The sequence below is a fragment of the Chionomys nivalis genome, chromosome 12 (genome assembly GCF_950005125.1).
Source record: "Chionomys nivalis chromosome 12, mChiNiv1.1, whole genome shotgun sequence".
NCBI lineage: Eukaryota > Metazoa > Chordata > Mammalia > Rodentia > Cricetidae > Chionomys > Chionomys nivalis.
The window spans coordinates 36,667,133-36,687,142 of record NC_080097.1 but is presented as its reverse complement, the minus strand read 5'-3'; the positions used below and the strand labels follow the sequence as shown (position 1 = coordinate 36,687,142).

The window sequence follows — 20,010 nt, the reverse complement described above, 5'->3', positions numbered from 1 at the left end:
TCATTTCTGTACCATTTTTTAATGTCTACGACCATTCAGTTTTTTATGGCCCTTTCACTTTTAAGGCCAGCACAGGCTCATTCTCTTATCAAGTCATTCGATTCTTTCCTTCTGTCTCCTGTTTTTGTTTTTTTTGTTTTTTGAGGAAATTTGTAATATGAAGTCCACTGAAATACCCCAGAATTAATCTCTCAGAAGGTCAACTGATGAGTGCCACCCGCAGCCTAATTCTCTTTGACATATAGAATAAGATGTTCAGAGATCCAAGGCTTAGTTTGTCACATCTGGTAATGTTTCATTGGTTGCCAGGTGCTGTAAATCTTACCACGTTGAGCGCGAGATATTTTTGTTGCCCTATAAATATACTTGAGGCCCGCTCCAGAGCACATCAACACATTGAAGTCAGTACAAAGCAGTATGACATTCTGGAGCTTTATTAGGGGAGGTCAGAGCAGCTTTTGTCAGGGCCGTGCTACTTAGCCAATGTCATTCTCAGTATTCTGCCAGATAGCCCAGGGATTACAGGCTTTGTGCTCTCGCCAATGGAGATACTGGAGACACAAGCTCCTCCTAACCTTTCCTTGTCTCTTTGAATTATTTTCTCTAATCCTCTCTCTCTCTCTCTCTCTCTCTCTCTCTCTCTCTCTCTCTCTCTCTCTCTCTGTGTGTGTGTGTGTGTCTATGTGTGTATGTGTGTGTGAATATGTGTGTATTGTGTATGTGTGTGTGAGTGTGTGTGTATGTATGTGTGTGTTTATGAGTGAGTGTGTGTGTGTGTGTGCTCTTTTGTCTCTGATATCTTACCCTGTACACTACCCTGTCTACTGCAAAGATGAGCAATTGCATCTGTACTTGGGGGAGTTACTGAGCTCTTTCGGGGCTGTGTCTCCCTGAGTTATGGGAGCCAGCACAATCACAAAGTTCCCTTTGTTTGTTCTTCTTCTCTCAGTAATCATTATCTTGCACTGTCTGGTGTCTGGTGTCTGAGAGCCACATGTTATATGTTTTATCTGGGTTCTTAGTGAGTTCAGGTGGGAGAGTATATCTAAGAACAGTTTACTCTCTCCTGGCCAGAAGCAGAAATCAAACATCTGTTACTTGACACCTATTCCATTTTGATAACAGCAACAATTATACCCAAATATTTAAAAACTGATAGGTCTTGGGTACTGACCAAACAGAACAGATGCTGGCCTCCAAACAATGACACGATCATACTGTGTTTCCCAGGGCAAGATCACTCCTGCCCTGTGCAGTGACCAACGCCCATAATCCTTGTAGTTCAGGCTTTTGCCATCAACAGCCGTGGTGCCACAAAGTGCATTGCAAAGGGCGTGGTCTAGTTTTGAGTTCTGACTCTTACGGTTTGGTTTTTTTAAGATTGATTTTAAGTATAAGCTGTATGGTATGCCTGTGTATAGATATAAGTATATGCCTGTGTGGTATGTCTGTGTATAGATATAAGTGTATACATGTGTGGTATGCCTGTGTATAGATATGTACAGTGAGTGCAGGCATCCATGAAGCAGCATGCCCCCGCCCCCTTCCAGAGCCGTAGTTACAGGCAGATGTTAGCAGCTTGATGTAGGTGAACAAACTGAGCTCCTCTGCAGCAGTTCATGCTGTTCCCCGATGAGCTGTGTCTCCAGCCCTCTACCTCCGCCTCTTCTAGCTTACGATAACTTTAAATGTCTCCAGACTATAAGTTCTCCTGCACGGTCGTCATGACCCTTAACTGGGATAAGGTTTGGAAATTTTCCTTGCATGTTGCCTAACACCTGGAACACTCAGTAGAAGTGAGGACTCCCTTCTCTCCATACCTTTCTCAGTGACTCATCTGGAGGCATCTGGGACAGCCACGGTGTTCTGCCAATGGCAGACTTGTTCCTAGAAGATAATTCACCCCGAGGTCAGAAGAACAGGTGATGCAGAAGAATCATAAGTACACAGTGGGAAAAGGGAGGACAACCTTGAGTAGTGAGCCTTATAGCTGTCCTTCTGTCCTTCTGAAGGGAAATGTGTCTGGGAGGAGCCACAGGAGAGGCCGGAGGAAGGCAGGTCAGCCCAGGAGAGGAGGCTAATGGAGAATGGCCAGGATTGAGTTAGTTGAATTTAGGAGTGGTCTGACCTACATGTTCCCACTCAGATGTGCTAGCTCCTAGGATGTTAGCATTGCCAGTGCTGGCCTGGTGCTGCCATAACAGATATACACTAGAATCCTAAAGAAGTGTGTTCTAATGCCAGGGAAGGATTGGACTTGCTAGTGAGGGTGAAAGCAAGCAGACAAAGAGAAAGAGCTTCCTTCTTTCAAGTCCTTACTGTAGGCTCCAGCAGAAAATGTGGCCCAGATTCAAGTTTTTCTTCCAACCTCAAAAGCTCTGGATTAAAGGTGTGTCTTCCCACCTCAAAGATCCAGGTTGGAATGGACCTTGCCAGTTTAAATATTTAATTAAGCAAAGAGAAAAAGAAATCCCTCACAGATGTGCCCTGCCATTTTGGGGTTTTAATGAATTCCAGATGTTGTTAAGTTGATAACCCAGAATAACCATCACACAGGCCTTTTGTTTCTTTGGGGGGCTTTGTTTTTAGTTTTATTTGTCAGCTAAGAGGATGTTTAGTCATAGTAAAATCACCTGTTTGTGTTCCTGCCAGTGAACATGCCTTAAACACAATGTCTGTTGAAGACAGTAAGCCATACATGCTGGTGGTTTCTAAGCTCGAGACATTAGGAAAAAGGAGACTGCCCAGAGAAGGCCTCAGGCAGATCCCCCAGCGCCCACTCAGTTCACCTTACCAGTGGAGCCTCTCTTATTTCAGCTTGACTTGGCTCTGCTTTAAAAAAAAAAAAAAAAAATCCAATGCAGAAGGAATTCACTCCCCTCATGTCCGGTCCATCATCCTGTGGAAGAAAGTTAAATACTTATGATAGGGCTTTCAACATTTTTTGACTGACTGACCAAATGTATTTGAAAAAAAAAATGAAAAGTTCTATTTTTGCTACAGTCAAGAAAACATAATTAAATAAAAGCATGAATGCCCAAGCCAACATTTCTCTTCTGGCAAGTGGAGGTCCCCACTCAGTTGCAAACACAGATATAGATTAGCAGGCCCTTGTTCTCTGTTTCTACAAAGGAAAAGGGCTACAATCTTATTCTTTGTAACCTGTGTCCTGCACCCCTGGGCACCTCTGATGCACACTCAGTCTAAGCAGGGCCTCTGATCCAGAATGCCCATGTGTTGAGAAGAAGAGAAAGGCATGTAATAATACAGATAAAGAAAGATCGATAACAAAGTGCTGGGCGGTCTTCTGCCTTGAAAGGGCAGTCAATCAATGCTGTGAAGATGGCTGCTTCTGAGAGGGTGGCCCAAGCCCAGAGTGTAGCTGCTCTCTGACCTGGATATGTAACCACAGAATGTTCTGTATTTGAATACAGACCCAGTGGCTTCATTACACAGATAACGTGCACCCAGACAGGCGCCTGGTAGCTCAGGACTCCCATGCTCTCCTCCCAGTGATGGCATGGGTGTTACCTGTATGGTTCTGTCCCCACTCTGTCATAGCCCTATGCCAATGTGTTTGCATCACCGTGGACAGGGAGCACCTTGGACTCTGGATTTTGACCTGCTTGTGTACCTCTAGCACATGACCCAGACCTTTTAGGTTATGAGTGTACGTTTAATGGGCAAGTATCTCCAAAAGACATAGAAGCAATAAAATAAAAATGATATGCTCCTTAATTTCCAAGCTATTTATAGAAAACTTTCAGTGAGCCCTAACATGGACAATGGCATAGTTCTCAGAGAACCAGAGACTGCAGTGAGAAGAAGGAGGGCCAGTCTTTCTCCCCTCCTCCTTTGCCTCCACATCCTCACTCACTATGTTTCTATATACTCTTTAAACCACACTGACATGCAGAATAACATATGGAACTCTGTTTCTTCTCAAGACAGGCACTCACTTAGCACCACTGTGTGTGGAGTCCCAAAGGACGGTAAAGTAGAAAAAAATCCAAACCATAATTTACATTTTTGTACTGATTAACTGTTTGTAAATTGCTGACATGTGAATATCCGTCACACAAATCTGGCACTCACGTAAATGAGGTGAAGCAGGGGAGAGGTTTTTCCTCACATCTGAACCAAGCAGCCTGAGGTAGATACAGGGCTGAAGCGTCCTCGTGTGCTCACTGCCTCCCCTTGCCATGGACGCCGAAGGCAGGTAGACACACAGGTCAGGATGGAGTGGATCCTACTCTGTCCCTTCTGTGATTCCAGGTTACTAAGCAAATGCCTTCAGTCTTCCCAGTCTTAGGTTCCTAGTGTGTCTATAGAAGAAAGAAAGATCTTGGAGAAATGTATTCAGAGACCAGCATGTATAATGAGTATGCATAAATTCTGGAAATCCAGCCTTGCATACAGGGTTAAGAACAATTCAGAACCAAATGCTCTTGGCATGAGAATGAGATGAAAGCCTCTGAATGCAGAGCAGAAAGGTTCTTCACATTGACCGATGGAGAGAAAACAATTTAGTTTAAAATGGGCATCTGAGTGATAATCCTTGATTCTAACCCCGAAATGCCCAGAAAAAAAAGAAAAATGTCTGGAGTTTGTCTTCCGTGTGAAAGATTACATCTCCAATTTCTGATATGGAGTAGTGATTGACCCATGCTGTGGCAGAAAGAGCCATCAGACCAGTCCCTGAAGAACATGCCTCAGCTCTGATGGTGCAACTTGTTAGTTCCATCATTCCAGCTGATTTTACTTCTCTGAAAATTTAGCCACTGGGAATATTCAGGATGTTGCAAGAAACACCTAGTTCCAGGAGAGAGGAGTTGGTACCAGTGCTGCCTACAGTCAGAGGCACACTGCACGTATATTAAATCGGTCCAGGCCCTGCGGTGTGACAAGGTGCTTTCTACGTCTGGTGCTGCTCAATTTTAATTTAGTATAAAGGTATGCATATGCAAACGTGCATAAGACAGATGTTCCCTCGGATGAGTGAAATAGGATTACAAAGGAAATCCCAAGTGTATTAGGGAGACAGAAATGCAGAATGTGGGACTGAGCACGGCTGGATTGTCTGGTTGTAACTTCCAGTGTTTCTGACAGAGAAAGCCTAGAATCTAGAGGAAACAGCCCATCTCATCCCAGGTGCAGAGAGACAGCTTGGGTCCCAGGAAGAGGAAAGTTTTAATCGTCAACCCTTGGAGAGAAATTTAATGATGGTGGCTCTTCTCCAGTTGTTTTCTTACAAGACCTTCAGACTTCCTCCCAATTACTTCTTAATGTTAGCATACACTGTGGAAGCAATTTGTAACACACATACACTTCTCTCTCTCTCTCTCTCTCACACACACACACACACACACACACTGGGATTACTAATAAAAACCCAAGGTTATTAGAAAACCAGAAATGCAGAGCCTGGGAATGAGCCCAGCTGGAATGCTGCTGGTCGTCACTTCTAATCTTTGTGACAGAGTGTGCGTAATTATGTGGTGTGCACACATATTCCACACATAGATATACACGCCCCATTCTATTGTGGTGCATTATCATTATGATAGCCAACATTTATCTAGAGCTTCCTGTGTGCCAGGCATGCTTTGAAACCCTTTCCATATCTTAAGTAATTTAATCCACAGAGTGACTCTGTGACTAGTATTTCTTTCCTAGTTTTGTAGATTGCGAGGTGGGTAAGGCACAGAGAGTCACAGAGTCAGCGAGGCGGGAAAATCTGTCCTTGAACCTGGAACTGGGCATCCCGACCTAGCTAAGGCGCCGTTCCCTCTGGTTTCTCTCTTGTCTTCCCATCTTCGACTCTAGTGACAGTTTGAACAGAGGACATGTGAACTCATACTTATTTTTCTGTCTCTTTATTTATTGTGGCCTTGTGGCTTAGACACGGGGCCTTGTATGAGCTGGTGAGCCATCACTGGTCTCCACTGCAGGGTTTTCCTTTCTGGTTAAGTTGCATTTGCTTAGGCTCCTTAAGTTATATGTGGTGTGGAGAGTTGTTCTCTTCTGAGTGTTCTAACTCCCAATCTGATAGATAGGGGACACCCTGTGTGGATTTAAGTGTTTTATTTAAGTGTATTTAAATGTTACTCTCCTTACCTTCCCACTCCCCTGCCTCATTACTATAAGTTCAAGCGCTCCTTGCTGTAGCCATGAGCTGGCAGGGGGCAGGTGGGGAGCAGGTCTGACTTCAGGGTGTCACACTGCTGAGCATGTAGGGCCCACGTTCATCTTTGTACCCTGGGCAAACTCTCTTGGTGCTCCTCATCTCTCTGTAAAACTGCCTTCCCACGGTGTTACTAAGATGAATGGTACCAGAACCCTTACCATCCTTGTTATCCGAGGATCAAGATAAATGTAAAGATTGCCATGTGTTAGTGGCTGAGAATCATATGTCAGCCTATGCAGTGACATTGTGGATTGAGCAACCAAATACTGCTTTTGATTGTTCCTTTATTATGAACCCTGGGAATCTGTTAATGTCATCATCCTTTCCATTCCCTTAACCAATAAGTTACAGAAAGTGATACTGCTTCTGGCAAAGATGGTACTGGGCCCTGAGATAGGGTGACAGTTCAGTTACCTAGCTCTCCTCGGTCATACAGTATGATACTTATCTAGGATTTGAAGTCCACTCAGAGTTTACATTTTGTCTGCATATGCTGATCTTATTTAAAGAGATCATTTCCATGTTGTGTGAACCCCTTCTTCCAGGAAATTGAGATTGAAGCCTATATAAATTACTTAGAGGATGTTATGAATTTTTTAAATTAAATATTGAGCAGATTTTCCTTTGTTCTTTTTTTTTTAATTTATGAGATGCTACCTATCTGTAAGCTGTTTCCATAAACTAAAAGTGAGGTTGATAAGTAAAATCAGAAAGTTAACCCATGTGCATTGCCTTGAGAAGATGCAGACCCCTCTATAGCTACTCTCGTGCTGCAGGACCTACCTCCCTGCTAGGATAAGCTAACTGGTTGACCATTGCCAGGTTCTTTGCCTGCTTTCAAACAAAGGGAGGAACCCTGTGGAGCAAGGACAAGGTGTGCTCCAGAAAGAATACTTTTTCTTTCAGTGCATACACGCACTGTCTTTATCCCTTAGGAAGACAGAGTAATGTAAAAATAAATGTGTAATAATTCAAAAGCATTTCATAGATGCTTGACTAAGTGTTCAGACATGTTTCTCAAACTCAATGGTTTTTTTTGTTTGTTTCTGGTTTGGTCTTTGTTTCTGTTTTTTGGGGGGGTGTTTATTTTTTTTCCCTCTGCTGTCAGCTCTGGCACAGAAAGCTTATTAGCTTGGACAAAGCAGAGAACACATCAAGAGGCTGTTTAGGTTTTCTTTTTCTTTTTCCTATCATTATGTAATGAGCCCGCTGCACAAAGTCACTTAACATCATACAGAGAGAAAATTAATCATCAGCTAATGAGATAGGGATATGGAAAGACGTTTGAAAGAAGCAATTTAGAGGCCCCAATTAGGCCATATTCTAGTGGGTCTCTCATGGGCATTGCTAGCTCATCCCAGGTCTGGGAGTGGGGTATGGGGGTAGAAAGTAGAGGAAGGAACGGGGGAGGAAGAAGGGGTGAGAAAGGAGATACTGGAGCTACTGTGCTTTAGACTTGGGCTAATGAGAACCTAAATTAGGAAGGAGAATGAACACAACAATCCAGAAACCCCTTCAAAGGCAGGCGGCAGCTAGTCATGGCATATGCCTACCTGCTGCTGTCTGCTGAGCTTCCATCCAGGAACTGAGAGGAAGGGCTACAACCTTACAGGGAACAGAAAACACGAAGTTCTGTGACCTTCCCAAGGGTGTTATTCGGGACAGAGGAGGACAGATGCCTGGCCCTGCGGAGAGTTTGCAGACTGTAGGAGAGGAGATGCAGAAACAGGAAGACAGTGGGAGCTGGGAAGTAATGTTACCCGCGTGAGATCCCAATGCCAGGACCTCAGAGAATTTTCATGTGCATCTCCGAGACTTGGCGAGAGTCCTCCAAAGTAGAAGTCAACAGCAACGGTTTTGGAGGAAATATATGTATGGCAGGAGTTCCGGTGGCCTTGTCTCAGAAGTTATTTCTGCAGACTAGGAACCTGCCAGAAAAGCAGACAATAATGTCCCTTCCAAACACGGCAGTGAGCAGGCCTTGTCTGTCTCTGTGTCTGAGCCTGGCTTGCAAGGCAAGTTTGCTGGTGAATGAGAAGGCATGAGGATGCTCTAGGAGAGTCATCTAGTCCTTTTATACAGAGTGGGGACTAGGGAGGGGAAGCCGAGAGAAGAGCAGAGCCTAAGAAGACCGAATGAGAAATTAGATGTAACCATTGCTGGAAAAGACCAGTGGTGGGAGAGAAAATTAGATCTGGTCCCAGGAGCCCAGAGTTCAGAGTACGGAAAATGGATTTAACCACAGGTTACCAGGTCCCGAGCAGTGTGACAGAATCCGTTTCTTGTGTGAAGCCCCTCAGGAAACGGCAAGGCCATTGTCCATGTGCTCAATGCATCATCCCCAGCTGTGTCCACAGGCAGCTGGAGAGCCCAAAGAAGGGGAGAAACGGCTGCAGCACTCGGGGTCCTCCCTCTCCACACTCACATGGCTTCAGAGCTTTAGAACAATTATTCTACATGTCTAGAAATTAATTTCTTCAGCACGCAGTCTAGAAGACAGAATGGAGTAGTAGCCATGCGATTTCAGCTTCAGAATGTCACGTTCCTTGGGCGCAGAATCTCGGCTCCATCATCAGCTCCTCTGTCCCTGGCCAGCACGGTTTGCGAGTCCGAGGCACACCTTGTCCTAAGTCTGGGCTTCTTAAGCATCTGTCTTTCCTAGCTCACTAGCTCACTTCACTTCTATCCCTGGGGGTGTACCTCCTTTCTGTTTTCTGCTTCTATTTCTTTCTATCACCTAAAAATGAAAAAAATGATTGAGTCCCAACAGGTCAAGACAGTGTGGTGTATTGGACTCCGATGGTAGCAGCTCAGCTCTGTGCCCAGGATCGGCTCTGGTACTGAATTCTCATGACCCGGCCCCCAGTGCAAACACATTTCACACAAGCATGGATGAGCCCTTGTCTCCTGCACCTTGTTTGGCGTTTCAAACGCAGGCTCCTGGTGTGGAGTTCTGGAAGGACCTTTCTGACATCTTTGGTCAGTTTTCTGTACTCATTTTGGTCAGAAGTTTTAGAACAGTCTGCACCTCCTGTCTTGTTGATTTTTCAAACATGGACACAAATCTCCTCACCTAAGTCAACAGTACTTAAAATAGCTGTTGACAGCTGAGCCTCCATTCTGCCAACGCCGCATCCCCGGTCAAGGAGCCAGAGGGTTTTATTGATGGAATGAGGTCTTTGTTCATAAACTGTACACAGCAGAGCTGGAGGGGCACATGCTGGACGTGCGTCTTGGGTTTAAGTGGGAAGTACACCTCTCCACCTTTGGATCCCCCCAGAAAGATCGCAGGCGCATTTTCAATTTTGCTTCCCTAAAAAACCTGCTTGTCGGCCTTCACTAACCTTATGAAGTACCCTGTTCCCTTAACATGTAATCTGTGTAACTGAGCTGATCTCCACCACTCCAGAGCAACACTCACGGTTTGTTTCCTCACAAAGGGAAAATCTAACGGGAGTTCTGCCCCCCAGGAAACTGGCCTGCGCATTTCTTTCTTGGAGACTATTTAGGAGCATCTTTGTGCCTATCATCCCAATGAGTGTATTTTGGAGATGACTTTTTCACATGCCCATCACTTAACCAGAAGACATCATTTTTAAAGAAATAGGTTGAGACTGTAATCTCAGAACATACATAGACGGCTGAGACAGGAGGATTGTAAATTTCAGGCCGGCCTAAGTTACATAAAAAAGAAAAAAGCTCTAGGCAAACCTGAGCTAGATACCAAGACTCTGTCTCAAAAATAAAAAGTGGGGGAAGTGGACTGTTAACCCCTTTAGGGTCCCTTTCCTGACACAGTCTCCTTGTACAGGTTTCCCGGGGTTACCATAACAAATCAGGTGGCTTAAAACAATAGCTATTTATTCTCTGCTCTCACATGCAGCAGGCACAGCGATGGAGTGGTAACTGAGAGCTCACATCTTGATCCACAATAATGAGGCAGAGAGCTACCTGGGAGTGGTGTGGACTTTGAAACCTGAGTTCACCCCAGTGACTCAGCTCCTCTAACAAGGCCATGCTTCCTAATTCTTCTCAAGCAGTTTCACCAATCGGGGACCTAACATTCAAATATATGAGCCTATGGGGGCCGCTCTCATTCAGAGCACCACAGTATATGTGCTGACGTTATAGACAGGCTGCATGCTTGAGAAGTAGGGTCAGAGGGCGGGGCTCCAGGCTCTTTCTCCTGCCCGAGGTCACAGTGTCTACAGACTCTGAGCTTACTCTAGGTCCCAGGGCTCGGAGAGGGGCAGATAGATGGGATAGAGGGACCCTGAAATTACTTCTCCTTTATAAAATGAGTTACTGTCCCTGCCTCCTTTACCAAAGCCCAGGCTTTGCTTCTGGCTTCTAAACCCGCGTTGCTTCTCCAGCTCGAGGCTTGGCAGAGTTTAGCCAGATGCTTAGCAGTCCTTAACCTCTGGCTCGGAGTTCTTGTTGCCAAATACATTCCCTGTGGGTTGAGTCAGAACCCTGGACCAGAGTAACGTGTGTCCTATATTGTGTGGACAGGGTTCCTGCCCTGGTATGTTTGCCCTGCCTGGGCTCTGACTGTGGACTGCTGGCAGTCTGTATACTCAGTCATTCACCGACACCCCAGGCCCTGGGGGAGCCTGCAATGTTCCCATTTACCCTGATTGCTCTGTCCTCCCTCTTATTCTCTTGGAACACTGTGTTCTGCCTTCTGGGCCAGACCTGCTTTGGCACCGACAGCTTGTCTCTGTTCCCCTCCCTCATCCTCAGCCCCAGCCTGTCTTCCTCTGTTCACACCTGACCTACTTATCTGCAACTTTGATCTGAGAGAGACCCAACTGCCTTTTTTTTCCCCCAGTGAAGAAAGATTCTCACCTCAATCAGGCCGCTCTTTACTAAGGCATCCACTGGAAACGGCAAAGCAAGATCAGGTCACTACCTTGAGAAAAATCAGCAAAGAGAAGAGGAGGATGAGGGCAACTCACCCAGTCTGGGATTCGGCTGGCAGATGTCTGGCATGCAAGGAGTTGCCACTCCAGCAAGAAGCACAAGGACACTCACCAGCTTGCATGGCACCAACCCTTGTGGTCTGCAAGACGCCTTGTGCTTTCTCAGTGTATCATGGTCACCTGTTCTGTGCACCTGGGGCATGCTGGGGAAGGTACTTGGAATTCCTCACACTTAGGAGACTCCCTGCTGGCAGCGGCTTTCCTGGATAACTCTTAGATTTGGCTCATGTAGTCAACCTTCTCTCTGGGCTTGGCGCCCATCAAACTCTGTGATTTCCCACGTGAAGTATTTATACTGTTATCCTTGGTAGATTGTGTAGTAGTAAGTGCTCAAGAAATGAGAATGAATGAATGAATGAACGAATGCAATTAGTTCGGGTGTGATTCTACTAAAACCCTAAGTGCAAACTCTCTGAACCACTCTCTGAAAAAGTCCCTCTTGTCCGGGTTGTGCCACCAGCTATGGAAGCTGCAGAACATCTGAGGTCACAAGATAAGTTCAAGGCTAGACTGGGCAACTTAGTCTCCAAATAAAAAGGAAAGAGAATGCTGAAGGCAGAGCTCAGCGCTAGAGTCCTTGTCTGGCGTGCACAGAACTAAAAATCCCAGAAGTAAAATCCCAACCGTAAGAGCCCAAAAGTCAGACTGCTGTTGGAGTCGTTCATCCTTCCAACTGAAACAAGAAACACCGCTCAGTTTCTGCTTCCTGCCACCCGCGTCTTTGGAGCCAGGGACACGGAGAAAACTAGCTGGGGCCACAGTGTGAGTAGCTGTTGGTTCGTCCGTAAGCAGTGCTTACAGGAAGGTGAGGCTGTTACGTCCTCGAATGGACCCTTTCATGCTGCAGTGTGAGCTGGTGTCCTCTTTCCCTGGGGTAGCAACTGTAGTTCCTTGTCCACGGACTTGACAGGGGTAGCTCTCGCCCGCCAGGCAGGGAAATGTGCTCAGCATTTCCAGACCCTGTTCCTGTGGCTGCTGAGGACTGTATTAGATTTCCAGAGCTGCTACTTCAGTTTAATGAACTAGTAAATAATATGCTTTTGTGCTGTTTGAGAAATAATTTTTTATGCAAAAATTGCTAAAAATATTTTTTTAAAAGAAAAGACTTACTCTTTCCTTCTTTCCCACTCTTGTATTAAATCCCAGATCCTTTGTGGTCCCACGTAACTATGTTAATTCCTTTCTAGTCCCCTTCGAGTCCCTGCACTCACCGTGCAGATTTCATTAAACCCCAGTCTAGTCCTACTGATGCCTCAGAAAAGGCAAAGTAACTCCTGTTCCATGCTAAACATTCTGCTCAGGAATATACTGTCTTTTGTCTCCATTGCTGAGTATTTATCTATTTGGCCTCGAGACAGAAAGCAGACAGGCGTCTGTTCTGTTCAAACGAAAGGCAAACGCAGGCACCAGGCTCCCATCTCATTTGTGGGAAACATCTGTTTATTGTAATGCATGGAGCTCGAGTTTCAGGGCTTGCAGTCCTGAGTGGCTCCAGCCTTAAATCATCCCGTGTTGGCAAACCGTAGCGAAGGCCAGGCCAGGAGAGAAACAGATGTATGGGAGGAGATTAAACAAGGAGCACAAGCAGGCCAGCGGTCCCCCACTGGAACCCGTGGCTAATGTGCGCACCTATGGGAGCAGCGTTTCAGGACTGTGACGTGGAAAGCCTTTGTGCCCTGGAATTTCTTTATGATTGTCAGCTAACTGCATCAGCAGAGTGTGTGTGTGTGTGTGTGTGTGTGTGTGTGTGTGTGTGTGTGTGTGTGTTAGTTTTATGGGAACATTTTTAGATGTGGTATCCTGTATTAGATGACCAAAGGCCAAAACCGTACCTTGTGCTGGCAGCCAAACTTGGTAGTGTGCAAGAGTTTCTCAAGTGGTACTGACTCTGAAGGCTTAAAGGGGTCATGGAGGACAGCTGAGCCTGGGCACCATGAGAAGCCAGGAGAGGCCATTGGTGAGTGTGCAGCATCTGTTGAAAGAGGAGCAAGCCGGTAAGCAGCGTCCCCCATGGTCTCTGCATTAGTTCCCGCCTTCAGATTTCTGCTATGAGTTCATGCCGTGTCTTCTCTCAGTTATGCACTATACACTGTAAGATGAAATAACCCCTTTTCTCCCCAAGTTGCTTTTGGTCATGGTGTTTAACCCAGTCAAAGATAAGTAACTGATATAGCAATGAATAAAGTCGGATCATCTTAAATGAGAACATTGAAACCATCATATCTATACATTTTTCAATATGGAGCCAGACCTGGGCCCATGTTCCAGCTCTGCCATTTGTCTGCTTTATGATGTAGGATATTTTGTGTAAATGCTTTAAATGTCTATTCTTTGTCCGTGAGGTGTCAAGACACAGTGACATCTTAGATGAAGTCATGAACCACCAGTTTGGGTCTCATCCCTGTCCTTTTCTAAACTTCCGCGTCTTCTCGCCGTCACTGTTCTGAGCCACGCTGTCACGGGTTGTGGAGTCCTGGAACGCAACACGCACACCACACATCCAAAATAAAACCACCTGACTACAGCCAAGCTAGTCCACGGGGTTACAGATCAGGGCTAAACTGCCTAGGCTGTTCCACCCAGGGAGAGGCAGACCTGTCTGCAGTAGCTAGCAGAAAAGACTGCCCTTCCACATCTTCAGGCTTCTATATAAACTCCATCATTGCTTTGCTGCTGGATTTGTCTAACTGCCCAGCACAGCTAAACAAAGAATAAAGTCATACACAGGGCCAAGATTCCTATGCTCATGCGAACCCAACAGGAGAGGGGGACATGAAGGTCAAAGGGCAAATACCTAAGAGGAGATGGGAAGACAGGAGATGAAGAGGTAATTTAATTTCGCCCTTGCAGCATGATAGAGGGTCGTCATGTCCTCCTGGTAGGATTGTCTGTTTGGTAACTTTATCTTACTAGAGAGAGTGTTGTTTTCTACAAAGATAAAAATTCCCAAGGGAGAGATCTCCGTTGTATCCAGTTTTGCATTGTGGTTAGAAAGGTCTTGCTTCATCTGTTTGTAATGACAGAGAAGTCAGATCTGTTTGTCACACGCAGAATAATGCCTTAAAGTGTTAAGTATATGTACACATGGGGAAGTGGTTTCATTTAGCTGCCCACGAACTACCTCATATAGTGGTCACGTTCATGAATATCTACCCCCACTTGTAAAAACATTTATCATTAGAAACCATAGTCATTAGCATGCACAGCAGATCTCCAGGCCCAGCCTCCTTCCAACGGTAATTGTACATCTTTTGACCAGCCTCCTACCCCGCTCCATCCATGAGAAGAGCAATTGCCATTCTATTCGTCCTTTTGTCAATTCAATTATTTATTTATTTATTTTAGATTTGGTGGTAAGGCACTTGGTTGCATTTGTAAGCCTGGCTTAATACACTTAGCCATTCATAATGTCACGGGTCCTTTCTTTTTATTGCTGGCCAGTACTCCTCGTTCCCCACAGCTGTTTAACACATCCACCTGCTCCTGCATCCGTGTTGATTCCCCACCCTGGCTGCTGTGACCCGTGCTGCAGTGCACGTGGGAGAGTAGATGCCTCTTGATGCATCCCTTCGGATATATGCATACCAGTGGGATCACGAGCCCATGAGAGTCCTGTTTGTATTGATTTCCACAATGGCTGCATTTCTTCATACAAGGACTCTCTTTTCTCTCCGTCCTTGCCAACGCTTACGATCTTTTTAAAATCCTTGAATATCACCTTTGACATCATCTGCTTCATTGTCACACTCAGAAATCAATCCAGCACTTTACATGGAAAAATCCTCCTCGGCTCTGTTGCGTTTTATAGTTGTGTTTTGATACAAGGCATAAAAATTTCAGAAGGGTGGGCCAAATGTTTATTGATAGAATAAAAGGCAGTAGGTGTGATTATATAATAGACTTCAGAAATATATATAGCTAATTTTATACCTGCATGCCTCTAACCCAGTCAGAGCAATTATAATCACTCTTTCGTGACAGGCCCCTTCCCTGGGAGAAATGGGTTAGGTGGGACCCGAGTGATTGTTATGAAGCACGCACATATAAATGGAACTTCCCAAATGTAGGTCACTTGGGCAGGAAGGCACTTTTGCTAAAAACTGGGCTGACAATTAGATTCACAGGCACTCCGATGTTGAGTGTTCCTTCCACGATCTAAATCATAAGACAGTGCAAACAATACCCTAACATTAAGAAACGGGAAGCTGCATTCCCAGTACTAGCTGAGCTTCATGGCACACGGTTTCACATCTCAATATGCTGTGCTCTGTTGCCGCACTACTATTTTAAGTAATATAATTTCCTTTTTGTGTCGTTATAGGTTCTTTACTCTCCTCTTTCTCTCCCTCTACCCTTCGAGAATAGCTTTCTATAAGGCTCCATCAGATGCCAAGAAAAAACACTTGGAAAGGAGAAAATGTAGAATTGACTAGCCTGTGCAGGACAGTAACACAAACAGAAACAACAGGGTGAAAAAAATCACTAGCCAAAGTCTTGTCTTGTGTGCTTTGCAGACTCAATCTGCATGCCAGGCTTTGATCCAGGCCTCAACATGATGACTGGAATCACCCCCATTAACCCGATGATACCAGGCCTGGGACTGGTGCCACCCCCACCCCCAACAGAAGTGGCCGTGGTCAAAGAGATTATCCACTGCAAAAGCTGTACACTTTTCCCCCAAAATCCAAGTAAGTGGACGCGAGATACCTGCTTTTTCCTTTGAAGTATATTGTGTTCATTTTCAGGTTTGAGATGTTCCATCCAAGGCCTTCACGAATGGGAGAAAATGTCTGAAGTTTTTTAGTTGGGTAGAAATTTGAACTAATCTGGCAGTTGGCAGTTTGAGGGAAAAGGAATGGGGGGAGGAATATGCAGCTTGGAATTTCTGGGCCAAACGATGCTCACTGAAACCACCTATATAGTTGATTAATTTAGCCTCTGATACTAAGTTTATAGGCTTAAATATCTAGAATTTTTAATTCATATTAATCAGCGTTGCCTATTTAAAGTGGACATTTCAGGAGATTGCCTTAGTAATCTCCATATAAACTAGGCAGAATGTCGTGACAGCACACACTTTATCTTTCCATACGGCCTCCTCAAACTTTAATAGTGTGCTCATTTAAATGTGAATAATAGCGGAGGTTTTATTCAGACTCAGCAGTTTGCAGCCAGGTAAGTATTGTGGCAGGCTCTCGTGGGCTCTGTTTCCCTCCTTCTGCAACGCCTCCCCTCTAGCTGGCAAGAAGACAAAGCGGGAACAAGCCAGGTTTTTCATCCTGCTGTCATTTCGTCATGTTTTGCACTTTGTGCCGCTCTCTCCCCGCCCCCATTATTTTCCCTGGGTATCTGTTGTGAAAGAGAAATGACATTATGCTAACATGTGTTATCTTTTTCTCGGACATGCATAGCCACTCTGTGTAGAAATGAAGATGAGAAATAAAGGTTGGGAGGGGGAGGGGAGAGGATCAGGAAACGTGACTGCCAGGGAGTGAGATGGGATGCAGGCGCGGGTTGGGGGATATAAGTTGGTATAAAAATTGACGGTGCCACAGTCTGGAGAAGACTCTGCAAGCCTAATTTTTGCCTTGTAAACGTGGTAAAGAGCCAATCAATAAAAGGCAAAACTCTTGTGTTTCGTTGTGATGCTAGATCTTCCACCGCCTTCCACAAGAGAGCGCCCCCCAGGGTGTAAGACTGTGTTCGTCGGCGGCCTGCCAGAAAACGCCACGGAGGAAATTATCCGGGAAGTCTTTGAGCAGTGCGGGGACATCACAGCCATCCGAAAGAGCAAGAAGAACTTCTGTCACATTCGCTTTGCCGAGGAATTCATGGTTGATAAAGCCATTTACCTTTCTGGTACTTCACTTTCCAAAAGGGGTTTGCTAGGCCTTTTGTCCGGCTTTGTGATATCAACATGAGCTCACTCCCTTTCTTCCTTAATGCACTGTAAGTCCCAGTAGTTTGGGGCAGGAGAAGGAGGTTAGTCACCTTTTAGCTTGGCTGCCACGTGCTCTTTGTTAAGCCCCGTGCCTATCCACAGGCAGGATTTCCCACCATCCAGTCTTGAGGAATTCCATGGAGTTTCTAATTAATGTTCTCAAGTACATATTAGATGAAAAGCAATATTTTGAGTGCTGAGAACCATTATTATTATTGGATGTAATCCTCTGGGGGAGTAAAGTACTCTCTCAGAATAATTTCAGTTTTTGAAAAGTGCGTTTACAGTCTTCACCCCAGGGATAGTGAAGCAACATCGCCCTCCTTACAGGGACTTTGTTCCTGGGCCTGTGCTAGGCCTGCGGTCATCCCGCACTCGGTGGTTTAGCAGCTGCTCGACCATCCTTATCCTTAGGACCAGGTTTTAGGAGAGGCTTAGGATGTAAAAAGGGAAGCCTAGTGCTGCCGTCCACTCTGGGTATTTATTTGGACAAGTCGGTGCACAAAAGCTCAGGCAAATCAAAAGATACTGGGGCTAATATTGACATGTGACTTTAGAATTATTTTTTTCTTAGATTCCAATCCCTGCCCTTTGCTCACACTGCAGCGGCATTTGTGCAGTGCACCACTCTGCAAACCTCCTCCCTAATTCTAAGCAGAGGGCAGTCAAGGCAAGCAGGCCACCTCCGCCACCCATCTTCTAAGGTCTGCAGCCAGCCTCTGTCACTGCGGCCTTTTGTGTGAACTCCAGGAGCGTCGAGGTTATCTCAACATCTCAGAGGCTATCTCAACACCTCAGAGGCTATCTCAGTACCTCAGAGGCTATCTCAATACCTCAGAGGCTAGTTCAACACCTCAGAGGCTATCTCAATACCTCAGAGGCTAGCTCAACACCTCAGAGGCTATCTTAACACCTCAGAGGCCATCTCAGTACCTCAGAGGCTATCTCAACACCTCAGAGGCTAGCTCAGCACCTCAGAGGCTAGCTCAGTACCTCAGAGGCTAGCTCAGCACCTCAGAGGCTTTCCTGCCCTAGACGGGGATCCAAAGGGTGTTAAAACCCTTACTGTAATTAAGCCGCCAAAGAGAAAAGTCAAGTCTGAACATTCCCCAGTGGGAATGAAAGGCAGACCCAGAATAAAAGTATTTCACGGTGCACACCAAACTGTTAGGCCCTTGGGGACCTGGAGAGGGTAGGGTGCTGGCTTTCCATCTCCCTCCACTGCCAACTGACTAGCCAGAACTCTTAGATGGGGTTGATCACATAGATATGAAGTGCATTGTGGGAACCACTGAGTGTGAGATTGTTTTTAACCAAACAACCCTGGCCAAGATAAGGAAGGACAGATGCTTCTTTCCCGTCCATGCCTTCCTGGAAACCTGAGGTCTAGTCACTACAGTCCATCAAACTGTTACTCGTCTGCAAACTCTAACTTCATCTCACATGATTGCAGAAGGCAGTCGGTGTATGATTCTTCACAGCACTGACACAGTTCAACTTTTAGACCAAACAGAAAACTCAGAAGATGCTAGCAAAGATGAACAGTGCCAAAGAGACATAGAGGGAGGTGTAGTCTTCAACTTGGTTGCTCCCGGGGTAGATCTTATAGCAGGAGGAAGCAGAGGCCCTCTTGGAGCCTGGCCTTCCCCGGGTGCAGAGAACTCTAATGCCCTGCTAGGGTGGTCTCTGAGGCTGTGGAGCAGAGCTGAGGAGGTCTCAAGTCCCGGCTAATTGGGGGATGGGGAACAGGAAGGAGAGAAGGTTGCCCCTCCTCTGTGTAATCTCTTGCAAGCCCAAACCCAGCTGGAAGGCCTAATTTTAGGACCACTTTCACATTTGAGGGCCAGACTAAGTTTAGCCTCAGCCTCATCAGAGTGCCTTTTAAGGCTGTCATGATGAGCTTCTGATGAAAGAGAGGACCAGAAATGCTTTAGAAAGTGATTCTGTGGGTAGGAGCTGGGAAAGTTGTTTGGCCAGCTCCGACAGCTGGCCAGTACCTGCCCTGCTGATGTAACTTCCCGCAGCCCACCACCAAGACATATTTTGCTTCCGCATTAATTCTGCTCACACGTGAATGGCCACTCTCATGGCTGATGGGTATCGTCATGTGTCCAGGCTTTTAGAGGACGCCCTAGAAGAGAGTTCAATCAGATGAGATCTCTAGCAGATCTGTAACTTCTCAAAAGTGTGACGCGCCCTGCTGAGAAAAATCCAGCTTCCATGGGGATTTGTAACTCCAAATGCTGTCGGTCCCATGGAAACGTACCGTGACACGGGGTACCCCGCCCAGCACAGCCTAGCATTTGCCAGTTGCATCTCATTTGCAAAGCCCCTGTTCAGTCAAGGTGCTTGGTTCTGCTTTCTCCTCTAGCAGGCCCTAGCAAATATGCTCCCAAGACTTAAATTTATGCTGTGAAAGTCAGAATACTCTAAACTGAAGAGCCACTTCGCAGTCAACTCTTGTTCATTTGAAGTTAGACCAGTGGCGGCATTCCGTCCTGGGTTGATGGCTTATACACTGCCCAGTCTTTGTAAGCTGGGAAGCTCACAGTAACCTCCCACCCCCTGAGATTCCCAGGCCACTTTCTGTTTCATTTTCTTTCTTTCTTTCTTTCTTTTTTTTTAACCTGACCTGGCTTTGGGCCCTTGCACAAGCCTCTCATGGCCTTCAGAGATCGCATGGATAATTTGTGGGTACCGCAGGCTGGATGAGGTGCTATGGGGCCTCTTGATTGAAGGTAAAATATTCTCCTGTGTGCCCCCAGAGGATAAGTGGAAATAAAACAGCATTGCAAAATTGCCTGGGTAATTGTGGCTTCTGTAGCAACCGAGAGAAAACTAGGCGGGCCGTGTTTACTAGGGGAATGAAGCAATAGGCTGTGAGTGAAGTTCTGGAATTT

The 20,010-nt window shown here is 45.8% G+C and overlaps 1 protein-coding gene across 2 annotated transcripts in view; it reads left to right on the top strand.

Moving 5' to 3' along the window:
• Enox1 (ecto-NOX disulfide-thiol exchanger 1) overlaps positions 1 to 20,010 on the top strand; it is a 561,234-nt gene that overhangs the window by 408,960 nt on the left and 132,264 nt on the right. For both annotated transcript variants that reach the window (XM_057786570.1, XM_057786569.1), the window contains exons 7-8: positions 15,684 to 15,857; positions 16,822 to 17,028. In XM_057786570.1, the coding sequence (XP_057642553.1) occupies positions 15,684 to 15,857; positions 16,822 to 17,028 (381 nt within the window). The remainder of the gene's footprint in view (positions 1 to 15,683; positions 15,858 to 16,821; positions 17,029 to 20,010) is intronic.